Source organism: Spea bombifrons, chromosome 5 (assembly GCF_027358695.1).
Source record: "Spea bombifrons isolate aSpeBom1 chromosome 5, aSpeBom1.2.pri, whole genome shotgun sequence".
Lineage (NCBI taxonomy): Eukaryota > Metazoa > Chordata > Amphibia > Anura > Pelobatidae > Spea > Spea bombifrons.
In genome coordinates this window covers 39,009,995-39,023,746 of record NC_071091.1, presented here as the reverse complement: position 1 = coordinate 39,023,746, position 13,752 = coordinate 39,009,995, and the positions used below count along the sequence as shown (strand labels likewise).

General features: G+C 37.0%; 1 protein-coding gene across 3 annotated transcripts in view; it reads right to left on the bottom strand.

Annotated features, from left to right (window-relative positions):
* The window catches only part of PDE1C (phosphodiesterase 1C), a 350,923-nt gene that overhangs the window by 282,902 nt on the left and 54,269 nt on the right, over positions 1-13,752 (bottom strand). For 2 of the 3 annotated variants that reach the window (XM_053466974.1, XM_053466978.1), the window contains exon 1: positions 8,646-8,908. The exons of the other annotated variant lie outside the window; for it this stretch is intronic. In XM_053466974.1, coding sequence (XP_053322949.1) covers positions 8,646-8,730 — 85 coding nt within the window. In that variant the 5' untranslated portion in view covers positions 8,731-8,908. Of the gene's footprint in view, positions 1-8,645; positions 8,909-13,752 lie in introns of those variants that run through there. 3 annotated transcript variants of the gene reach the window in all.

Here is a 13,752-nt window from a genome sequence, read left to right as displayed (position 1 = left end):
GCAAAATGTCATATTCTTTAAAAAAAAAAAAAAAAGAGTCAATGGCATTGTTAGGATCTAAAGGGTGGTGGATACATGGAATACACTCATAGGAGAAGTGGTAGCAGTTAATATGGTGAAGAAATTTAAACACATGGAACAAGAATCAGGCAGTCATAGACAAAAACAAGGCAAGATCCACGGGTTCAACTTTTTACCACAGACAGGAATTTTGACCAAATGGAACAGACCAGCCATTTTTTCTGTAGTTCTTAGCTGTATTCCAATACATAAAATACTGAGAACATATTCAGGATGTATTTTTTGTATCATTTGCACTAACTTATCACACTTGAAAGTATTTGCTCCAGAAAGCATGCTTTTTATTAAGTATACCTATAACTTACATTTCGTGCTGTTGGTGCTGACAGCACAGACCTCCATTGATTTTACAGCTCCCTGGGTCAGTCAAGACAGAAAATAGGATCTCCCCAACTAACCCATGAGCCCCACTGCCTGCAATGCAGGACAGTGAGGCAGCTATACAGGAGAGTGCCCAAAAGATTGCCACGCCTCTGACCCCTCTTATACCTGACTATGCCTCCCCACCTCCGGCCATGCTTCCAACATTGGTGTGCCGATTTTGCCAACCAAAACGTTGGGGACGTATTTTGAGCATCAACCCCCAATACATCTATTGCTTATAGCAAGTTGTAAAAGTTGATTGAAAGGACAAACTAATTGATTTATTTATGCATATTGGCATCCATGTAGCATTAACTCCAGCACCTTTTACTGCATGGAAATTGGAGCTTCCATTCTTTAGTTATTCTTTAGCCTCTACTGAAACGTGAAAGTGTGGACAGGGCCAGGGGAGGGCCGGCGGCTTCTTGTCCAGGGGCAAGTAAAGCCCAATGGACCCCTCCAATATACACTGGAACACATATGGATACACAAGTACACAAATTTACACACTCATGCGAACACAAACTTACCCTAACATACACATACTCCTACTCAACAAACATTTAGATACTGATGCTAACACTCACTCACACATTTATGCTCACCCCCCCCAAAAAAAAACACATTCATGCTCATACATACACATTCATGCTCATACATACACACTCATGCTCATACATACACATTCATGCTCCCACACACATACACACTAAACAAACCCTTACACATACATGATAACACACAGAGTTTACACACATATATTTTCATTATAACTAACATACATACATTTATTCATTCATAAATATTTCCTCCCACCATCATCCCTTACGTCCCTAGCTCGCACTCTGGATGAGCAGCCTCCCTTTTACAGGAGGATCACGTACTAGTCCTATAAAGCTCAGCTCCCATTGAGCAGAATGATAGTGCTGCAAAGCATGTGCTATATACATATTAATGGTTCCTGTGAGAGGAGTTAAATATGACAATACTCAGTTTTTCCAACTATACACTAAAAGCATTTAAATGCCCAAACTTGCGGGATCTACAGGCAGGGTGAAACAAAGAACCCAAGAAAATCACCAATCCTGTTGCACCACCATCTGATGAGGGCAGTGCAAAAAATGTTGTGGAAAATAAAAACAATACATTAATGAAATGTTAAAAAGTATGAAAAAATCCTCTGTACTCCACCAAGTGTATTGTTGTTTTTTTAAATTATTTTCAACCACCTTTTATATATTAGTGGTAGCAAATATTGTTTTATATAGTTACATAGTTACATAGTTATATAGGCTGAAAAAAAGACATGCGTCCATCAAGTTCAGCCTTTCCTATTTCTGTTCATTTGTTGCTGTTGTTTTATATCCATGAAAACTCTAGGTTGTAGGAGTGGTGTTGTTACACACCCCACTCTCTGTCCAACTATCCTTTAAACAGCGATGTGTCCTAAGGGGTCAGCGGGAATGCCCACTGATGTCAACGGGAATGCCTGCAACGTCAGCAGGACTGCCCACCAATGTCAGCTGGACTGCCCACAACTTCCTGCCGCATTCCGCCAGGGGAGCCATAAAGTTCCCAGGTATGATGCTAATAATGCTTCTTGGTTTTGGTATAGGATTACATGACTTTCTAACATCATTAACAAAAGAAGAAATGCTTAAATGTTGCATGCGGTAAAATGCACTTAGGTCCAGACAAGACTAAGTGTGAAACATGGCCCCTGGTCTTCTATGGTATAATCTGATAAAATAAGACTAAATTAGCCGTTAACCAACAAAACAAATTGTTGTTGTTTTATTTATAGGGCTTATTCACTAAAGATCTGCAGTTTTAACTCACCACACCTTCTTTCATAAAAATAAATGTGCCCAGGTGGGTCCTTCATAATGCACCATGCTGTCAGTAATTTGGAACACTCATGTCAAGCAGGGCCTTCTCTACCTAATATAATGGTTTGTCATAGTCTGTTGATTTTAGTCTTGTCATATACCCTAAATATTTGTATTGTAACAAGTGCTGAGTAAATTGTTGGCACTAAATAAATAAAAGATAATAAGAATGTTCTTTGTATCAACATAAGAATATAATTCAACTCGATTTTAGCTAGTTCACAAAATATACTATACTTTTGGTTAATAAACTTTAAAAACAAAAATTTTACAGGGAAGAGATTATGATGAAATAATCCTTCCGATTGATTCACTCCATTGACTGATATTGTCACATGAACATAAAGTATTGTAAACTTTGACCCAGGATCACTCTTTATACATAATCCCCAATATATCCGTAACTACACTCTTAATCCAACTAGATAACAGGGCTATTCTCCGTAAACATCAATAGAATAAAAACAAACATACTAAAGCTCATGGCACCATTAGTAGTGCACTATACTTTAAGTGTGTGTATATGCCATCACAATGTGATCATATCATCAAACTTACTGTAAAATATATATATATATATATATATATATATATATATGTATGTATATACACTTACTGGCCACTTTATTAGGTACACCTGTTTGCTTGTTAACACAAATAGCTAATCAGCCAATCACATGGTAGCAACTCAGTGCATTTAGGCATGTCTAGACGTGGTCAAGACAACTTGCTGAAGTTCAAAAGGAGCAGTAGAACGGGGAAGAAAAGGGATTTAAGTGACTGTGACCGTGGCATGGTTGTTGGTGCCAGATGGGCTGGTCTGAGTTTTTCAGAAACTGCTGATCTACTGGGATTTTCATGTTCAACCATCTATAGGGTTTACAGAGAATGGTCGGAAAAAAGAGAACATATCCTGTTAGCAGTTGTGTGGACGAAAATGCCTTGTTGATGTCAGAGGAGAATGGGCAGACTGGTTCAAGATGACAGAAAGGCAACAGTAACTCAAATAACCAGTTGTTACAACCAAGGTATGCAGAATACCATCTTTGAATGCACACCACATCGAACCTTGAAGCAGATGGGCTACAGCAGCAGAACAAAACACCAGGTGCCACTCCTGTCAGCTAAGAACAGGAAACTGAGGCTACAATTCACACAGGCTCACCAAACTTGGACAATGGATGACTGGAAGAATTTGATGAGTCTCAATTCCAGCTGCAGCATTCGTTTAAACGCGACAGTCTACCTGAGTATTGTTGATGACCATGTCCATCCCTTTATGACCACAGTGTACCCATCTTCTGATGGCTACTTCCAGTAGGATAATGCACCAGGTCACAAAGATCGCATCATCTCTAACTGGTTTCTTGAACATGACAATGAGTTCACTGTACTCCAATGGCCTCCACAGTGACCAGATCTCAATCCCATAGAGCACCTTTGGGATGTGGTGGAATCGGAAATTTGCATTGTGGAGGTGCAGCCGACAAATCTGCAGCAACTGCATGATTTCATCATGTCCATATGGACCAAAATCTGAGGAATGTTTCCAGCACCTTGTAGAAAGTATTCCACCAATAATGAAGGCAGTTCTGAAGGCAAAAGGGGTCCAACCCGGTACTAGCAGGGTGTACCTAATAAAGTGGCCAATGAGTATATTTTTCAACTCCATTTTAGCTAGTAAATTATACTTTTGGTTAATAAACTTTAAAAACATCTAACAGGGAAGAGATTGTGATGAAATGCCTCCTTACATTCTAGACCATTTTTTCTTATTTTTGTACTTTGGGGCAAGACAGGGTTCTTTAATGTATATTTCTAGCAGGAGGGCACAAAGTCCCACTCTACTGATTTTTAATATTGGACACTGTCAAGTAAACTAATAGTGTGCTTCTGTTATGATATTCTCTTACATGGCTAATATCCTTTCTGATTTTGTAATGTGAACAATTAATTCATAACATGAAAAGATTAAAGCAGATGGTTTCCCAAATTGTACATTCTGCAGTGAGTTTCTGTGCAGGAAACAGAAATTGGGAACAGAATTGTGATCCAACAGGAGCTCCCCATGTCTGTCAAAGCCCCTATAAATCAATATATAGGTCTGTCCTGAATGTCCTGATTTGGACATGTGAAATCCTAGGGTGTGCTATAAATCAAATTCAAGCTTCACACTCAGTGCCAAGGGTCGGGACACATTTTTCTCAGTGGGATGCCAGTTCAATTTTCATATTTTTACCATGATTACTTTTAGGTGCTTACACTTTCACTAGGGAAATGTGTATTTTCAGGTGTAGGTGCAAAAATACATTTTGTTCTTTAATTAAAAAAGTATGATAAAAAGAATAATTTTCTGTTATAAAGCACATACTACATATAATTATTCTTAAAGTTGTCTTTTATTCTGTATCTTAAAAACATTGTGACATAAAGATCACAGGTTCAAATACAAGTTCTGTTCGGTTTTTTCATCTGTCTAAGAAGGGAAAAATAATTGGGAAATAATTAGATCAGTGATGTGTTAAATTTATCTATAAAAGGCTTTGAAATCTTACAATACCAAAGTCTCTGTGACCATACAGCAATTTGTGAATGTGTTTCTCCATATGTTTCTATGGAGACTTAAAACTTATATCTTCCACATTCCCCTAAGGTCCATTTCAACTGTCTATTGGGAAGGAAACATGTATGCATATTACACTTCAAACATGTGCAATATGCTGCTTCAAAATGTTCTGCATAGGTCAGTCATTCTCATATGGATAATGGCTATTTTGTTATTCCCTGTTTTAAATTATTTACCTCATGCTTTATTTGAAGAACAAATAGACACGAGATGATAATCTAGTGCATCAATGATTTTAAAATGAAACATTCAATGAGTTTAACAAGGGAAGGTATTTTTCAAAACAGAAGCTAGTAGGAATAAATGGTTATGTTGTGAAGTTACAAGGTCAGAAATTTAGAGTGAATACCAATAGGACATTAATAGCTTAACTGCAAAACAGATTGAGAGAAGATACAGAATTCCCAGATGGTGCACCAGGCAGATGCCATAAAAGCCATAGTAAAAGAGAGCTGCGTGACCAACCTTTAGGCTTTTGTTAAACCAACCAAAATAAAATACGCTTATGCCAATATTTTATGTTCATAAACAATATGAATGCTCTGAATTCACAAATATTTCCAATGTACTGCTGAATTTCTAGGCAGAGTCATACTAATTAAGAGACAAGGCATTTTTGATTCTTCATTTGCCGTTTCAACAAGCTTTATACTTTATATAGTTTTGGACATCACATGCCCTAGAATTGCATTAAATACACCAAAATGATGACTGTGCTTAAGAAATATGATTTAAACAGTGTTACATATGGAGCTTGATAAAAGTCATTTCACAGAAATGGTGCGCTTCAGTTGTAAACAAGTATTTCACTGGATGTATCTTTGCTGGACTTTTTGTGTGACATTTGCAACTTCTAGAACAATGCTACAAGCTCCTGGTTCATGCAAATGAAACTGGGGTTATTTTGATGCTTAAACTGTTTACATGTAAACTAAAAGCACTTTCCCTAAAAGCACTTTGCACACTAGGCCCAGGGTCTGGGTCAACCCTCATTTGGCCTGCGCTGTATGAAGAAAGGTCTAATCTGAGAGCACATCTCTAGATGGCCAGGAAAATGATCCCTTAGAAGCTTTTGTTGGTGCTTAGGCCACTGCCAGAAGTGCTAACAACCATCTACCTTTTTCTCATGCATGGAGTCATGGGAATGTCAATAGAAACTCTACCAACCATGTATATTAGATAATTACAACTAAGACTAAGATCCAGATCCCCCGCTGCGCTGCAGGGGACCTGGATCCTCCTCTCTGGCAGCCGGTGGACATCTGTGCTAATACCTGACACTTTTGCCCGGGCTTCTATGACGTTGCACCACCATTACATGACCTTCCAGTGCTCAGTAATAGAAGCCCAGGCGGAAGTGCCAGGTAGCAGCAGAGGTTGTCTATGTGCCTGGCGCAGACATCCACCGGCTGCCCCCACTAGACACCAGGGAGTCTGGAGCATGAGGGGACAAGTCTAGGGATGAATCGGTAAGTCGGGGGCGGGCATATAGGGGGTATAAGGCATAACTGGGGGGCAGGTTGGCAAAAAAAAGAAAATAAAAAAAAAGAAATGAATTTTTCTCAACCATAGTTTTTATTAAATATGAAAAAATAGTTTACATGTGAATTAATATTTACTAGTAAAAATGTTTTCCTAAAGGGTAGTCTTATAATCAGGTTTTTTTCTTTTTTTCTAAATTAATATTCAAATTTTGGGGGGTCGAGAAAATACTGTATTTCTTATACTTTTGTATAATTTGTTACTTGTAAGTAAATTAAGTTGTAACATTTCATCAAACCTACATAAATGCATGCATAAAGTGCAAATCTTTTAACACAGGGATCAAGAAACCTCAGGTACCAAGTCGCCATGGTGACTAGGATTTGCTCTCTGGTGCCTAGTCTAACACGGAGCTTGTGTGTGTGTTTAGCACCAGGCTATATACAGAACTAGGTTTCCTTTTCTCTTAGGTAAGCTCTCCTTTAGCAAGTGGCCCTTCATAGTACTTAGGTACATCAGTGAGATTTCTTCAAATATCTCACAATGCATTATGCAGGCAAAGCTCAGTCCTTATTAAAGAGGAAACTCACTGAAATTGAAAATTCTTTGTTAAGGAGACGCAATTAAATGTTTTATGTCATTTCAACTCATGGGTTAGTGAATGAAATACTACAGATCCCTTCAAAGATATGTCATACTTTATATAATATATGTTTTAAAGAACAAATTTTATACTGTATGGAAACATAGAAAATTGTCAGTTTGTAACATTAAGGGAAAATATATTTTAAATGTTTCAGAACTTTGACACTATAGCATTCAAAGATAAGACAATTTGTATGGTTAGATTATTTTATAATTCTAACATCAAAAGCTGTGAAATGTATCCTAAGAATAGTATAGTATAGTAACAGTCTATATCATTAACATTTACTGTTTAATTGTAGAGACATCATATTTTATTTATACAGAGGTGCCTATCCCAGCATGATAGGATGGAGAAAGAGGATCATGAACACCATGACAGACTTCTGTCATTATTCTTAAAGCACCAGATCTAAAGACAGTACAACTCAATAAAACATTGAATTATATATATATATATATATATATATATATATATATATATATATTACTGCTAATTAGTGGTAACGATCCCCTACGGCACATATAATTAACACATATAATTAAATGCAGATAAACTACATTTAGAAGTAGTTTTATTTAGAAAGTGTTAAATGTAGCTGAAAAACATTTATTATGTGGTTAGGGTAAATTTATTTGTCTATCCAGAGTGCTACTACTAGCAGCTGTGCATCTGAACAGTCAGAGTGGCACCTTTACAAGAGTATAATGAGCCCTTGAAACAAGCTTACAATTTAAATACAGATTTGACAGAGAATGCCAACACCCTAATTAATCAAACATGAATGGCTTAATACCTATCAGACAGGTGGAAATACTTTTGCTTTGTAAAACTCTAGCTGATACCAAGTCTTGCCAAGTCAGAAAGAGGATAGATTGCATACAACAGCAATGGGATTTAAGAAGTTATTTAAAAAAGGTAATTGAAGTTGTTCTTACAATCTCAGATGCTGGAAATAGTTAATGATGTAGAAAACAAAACACAAGACTGCTATTAGGAGAATTTCTGCCTGATTTTTGTTACTTAGAAGCTCAACAGACTTCTGTATAAGCCCCTTAAGCATGTGAAGGACCATCAAAAGATGGTCAACCTATACATTTGAACCATAAAAAGCATAATCAGAATTGTGACATATGTATTAGTTTGAATATGTGATATTTTTTTAAATGTAGTGTTTTTTTTTACTCCAGATGTGCAAGCCACATTGACCATATAGTGTAATTGTGGGGTCCCAACACTTACATTTATCAGTATTCTTTATATATCCTTTTACCTATATATAAATTGCAATTGCATTACTTTCAATCACAGAATGAAATTAATGGTTTACTAAAAGTTCTGTTTTTTATAAACCTGTGTACACTGGATAGGTTCACACAGTTTTATGTCCGTCAGTCACATCAGTCTTTCTATACTAACACTGACAGTATGAAAGTAAAATGTTACAGTTAAAAAAAAAAAAATATATATATATATATATATATAGTATGGGAACAAAAATTCCCGCTACCTTAAAGTGTTAAAAGACATGTTTTTTAACAGAAAAAAAAGTTCTTACCGATTGTAAAGCTAAAGCCATCAATGCTGAAAGTGGCACTCCGGCATTTTTTAAATCCCTCTTTCCTAGTGGTGGGTTCAGTCATTGTTTCTTGTCAGTTAGTACTCCACTTGAAATTAGATTTCCTTCTTTGATTCGAGAGATCCAAAGCCTGCTATTAGCTTTTCTTGTGTATCTGCCTGTGGCAGTCCTTACACCCGACTTCACACATCTCCTAATGCAGAAAGCTAATAGTGTGAGAAACGCACCCAACACTATCTCCTCCCACTGAGACTGTCACTGCTGTAGTACTGTATTGTTACAGTGAGTTAAACAACCAGTGAGGGAAAAAAAGCCAATTACAGTAATAACAGCTAATGAGTCGACAATGTGATCACGCTGCATTATGTTCCTCCATCTCCGTCTGCATTTATTGTCCATTATACTTTCTTTCAGGACAATTTTTCTTGTATACAAAACTAGCTGAGGTTTGGCATGTGATGCACAATAAGTTTAAAATAGATTACATGGATAAATAAAGACAAATGGTTGGATAGAAAACTGGTTGGATAGAAAACTTTGTGGTCCTTTATTTGGAATTTTGCATACAACAAAAATAGCTGATAACTATACACAATCCAAACAATGTATCGGGATTTACCAGCAGCACTAAAATAATCCCCAATTTTTACCCCAAAAAGCCAGCTCTATTGACAAAACCAATTTCCGAAAGATTAACAAAATAATCTACATATAAACCCCTACAATTGCCCTCTAACTCTATATGATCAAAGGAGAATCTTTGTTAAATAGTCAGACATTAGAGCTGTCAACCTACTGTTGCGGAGCCGTATAAGCCTCCTGGGCAATCTCGTACCAAATTATTTTCGTATTGCGAAGCAACTGTTTACAGTTTAAACATTTTTATTGTTTTCATCATACAAAGTGGCAGCATTGTATAAACAAGTGTGACAAACCATTATGCATTTCCATCAATAATGCCAAAACCAAAAATGTGTCCATCAGATAGGTGACAATGCAAAGCTAGCATGTGACAAGTTATTTGATGTTATATTATGGCACCTTCTGGTCCCTTCAAGGACAACAATTAAACACATAAGCATCAATAATGCCCCCAGGTTAGTTGATTGGTTCTTTATTGACCTAATACAGGTTTTCTTGTCTTTTGTCACCAGATCTCTGATGCACCACCTGTTTTTGAACTTCCACATTAACTCTAAAATCTCCTTAAACCCAAAAACAAAATAGGATGTATTCAATCTAAATTTAGAGAACATTTTAGCACAATGTACCCGAAGAGCAAATTATGTGGGTCCCACGCTCCCAAAAATTTATGATTTTCTGTCCGATGTCATCCTATCCATCACCTCCACAGAGGTGCAACAATTTAATATTATACAACACATTTTTCAAAGAAATGATGATTTTTTTAATCTTGATATGACCTAAATCATTTCCACATCCATGTAACAAAACTATGTTCAGGGTTTGTTTCACCTAGTGCGGTAACTCATGGTGTCAATCCCTTGGACCTCCTCCTGCTCCAGAACACACAGAATCATTACAGTCTGTTTTATGAATATCTCACTTTTCACCCTGCTGTCTGTTTTGCTTTTTTCCCCAGAACTTCAGAAAGACAGACCCCGCACGGACCTCACCCTGCTGTTGCCTTTTTGGCGCACTTTCGTAAGTCCGCTCTGCAAGTGGTCAATGCGCAGATATCATCACATTGGGTCTCTCTCAAACCCTGTGAGAGATTAACTCCTTCGTGATAATGGCTGATTTTTTGTAACATTTCTGCGGGAGTCGTGCTTAGCTGTAATTTTCTTATTTTTCTCATTTACTGTACCCAAGTTATCAATTTTTTTCAGAACAAGAAGGGCTTTCTTTAGATACCACTATTTTGAGCATATCATATGGTGAAAAATTTAAAAAATGCACTTTTTCTTACCTTTTAAAAAAAATCTTTAACTCATCTAGCAAAGCTAATGAAAACACTGCTATTTAGATTCTACTATTTGTCCTGAGTTTAGAAATGTTTTTCAGGTAGCAGTTTGAAACACTTCTAGGAATGGTCAAAATAAGGCCTGATTTTTGTTGTGTTGCTGAATGCCTCTATATAGAGGTACCAGCAACACTGGCTGAGCTTAGGAGGCGATCAACAAAGTATTTTTTTAACCACCTGGGCACTGCCATCAATATGGGGCCCCAACATTTTTTTGGTGTTGTCGTTGTCGAAGCATTTCAGCAACACCATTTGAGCGAAGAAAGCATTCATTGTCGTTGATGCATTTCTGTGTCTTGCCTGGGCGCAGAATTTCCTCCTCTCCCTACTGGTTGGCGTGGCTATAATATTGACCCTGCCCATCATGACCCACCCCTTCTTATTAATACTCTTCTTTACTATACTTCTTCCTATTAATGTTCTTCATCCCATCCCATGATAATCTCTGTCAACTGCAAACATTTTACGAGCAACAAGCGTGTCTATTTGCTCCAGCTTAGAAAATATGTCAAAGCATCACTAGCTGTATACATTCAATATATACAGTTAAGCAATAAAATCAATAAGTTATCCTGTCAAAGCCCACTTATTACGGTAAACCAGACATTTGCTTATAATTTAAATAAAATGAATCTCATACAATGATTAAAACATGAAATAAAAGGCTACAATATTTTTACTCTATTGAACACTTCTGAGGCCTACTTGTAAAAAAATGTAAATTTAAAGAGGCTGTAATGGAAATATTTCTTCTTTAGACATCCGTGGAACGGCTAATACAGTGAGGGAATTTAAAGACACATGGGATAGGCTTTTGGCTCCTGAATCTAAAACAAGACCAAGGTGTGATTAAGGTCGAAGTCTTTACAGCAAGAAAAATGGCCAGATAAGATGGGCCCTGGGACTGAACCCTGCAGACACCTGTCCATGCTCAACAGGCCAAGAAAGACTCTTTTTTAAAAAATATAGTATATACATATATACATACGCACACACACAATGCCTATATAAACAAATATTACAAAACATGAAAAAAAAGTTTTTGATAAGCCAAAAAATAAATATTCAGATAAAACTGACAATAAATGAATCATACAAATCACACACACACATATAACAATGTATCACTAGCACATTGAATATTAAAATACGATTCACACTATACTAAAGTGGTTAAAAATAAGTAATTTAATAAAATAACACAGTTATGCAGCAGACACAGATGAACTCCTTTTGACACCGCCACAAATACTACTACGAAGTATTGAAGGCATTAAGGCGCCTGACATCCCAAGCTTGCAGTCACACACATACATTCAGACTAACACACACATACCGAAACACTGACACTAGCACATCCACCCAGACACCCGCACTTACACACCCAAACAACCCCCCCACACTCAAACACTTGCTATAACATACCCACACATGCCCACACTAACATACCCAAACATACTAACATACCCAGGAACACACAACAGCTACCCAGATACAGACTTACATACCCATAAAAACCGATTACATACCCAAGCACACTCACGCCACTCACTTACCCTGCCTCAGCGTATTCTAAAATGTAGGTGCGCTACAACTAGCGGGTCACGCAATGTTATGTGACCCAGCTCAATTGCCCTGCCCCATACCCTGTACAGCTTCTTTATGGCTCAGTGCTTTGTGTGTCACTGTGATTTTATGAATATGAAGGGGTGTGTGCTAAGGGAAGGGTATAAAGATGGGGAAACCATGATCTTCTTGCTCCCTAACATAACTTCAAAACGTCAAAACTGCTGGCCACGTATGGAGATGGTGAGAAGTGACCACCATTATTTTCCATCACTGATGGAATATGGGTTGATGATGGTAGGGGAAGGAAATTTTGGTGGTTAGGGGAGAATGATTTTGGTGGGGGATGTTAACGAATTATGATGTGGGGGTATGATGGTCATGAGCATCTCTACACTTATACTTACATACATGCATACACATATGCTCATTCTAACACCTTACACATACATGTACACACAGCCACTCTAACTTACCATACATACATGCATATATACTGTACACATGCAGCCACTTAAACACCATACAATTTCATTTACATACACACACCACTATAACACTTGCACATAGACACACTCTAATTCCTGACACATAAATATACACTCTGAGGAAGCCTGTGCTAGGCGAAACGCGTTTGTGTATTATTTTATATTAACCCTTTGTTGGTTTTTATTGTTTTTTATTACCAAAAGTTTAAAATAAATAAGTTTTTTTAAAAACTTTTTTATCTTGCTCCTGGACCTTTTTTAATTTATAAGACAAAATATCTTGTCAGCCACAACTATATCCTTGGTGGGGATTTTACCACCTATGCGCTGAGGAGTGAGCAATTCTATCATTGCTCACCAAAAAGGAACTGTGGATACTCCAGACTGCTTCAAAGGCTGAGGCTAAAGAAATTCCAAGGCAAGGATTATACCACCTAAATGCACATCTTGGAGCTAACTGAAGAAGCCCATATTACATAGTGCTGCCAAAGAAATCTTTAAGGCGAGGATTATATCGCCCAAGCGTATACTTTGGGGCTAACTGAAGAAGCCCCCACCAAATGTGAGTAGCCCTTTGTGGCCTTCATTTCAAACAAAAATAAGCTTTGAGACATATTGCACTATTGTGTTTTTCTTTCTTTTATATATTTCATACATATCCGTGAGAGCGCAGCCACTTACCCCCTTGTGAAATATATAAACAAGTTGAGGGACATAGGAGGGCAACTGTCCTTGATGTTTTATTAAATTAAACAACAAACAGAACAAAGTAGTTCAAACTTCAAAGTACATAAAATCTTAAATAACATTTAACTTCATAGATTGCATTTATATTTGTATTATATTAAAACATGGCAATACCATTTTTTTAGCCATGAGAGAGAGGCTGTGCCAAAGTTATCTTGAATTTGAGGTATTATTTCAAGTATTTAGTGTGCACATACATTTGTAACAGGAAGAAAAATTGCACAACATAAGATTTCTGCGATCAACAACTGCTAATAAAGGGATAGTTTTTGCTGAGCGCCAGGATATGACATCTTATCCT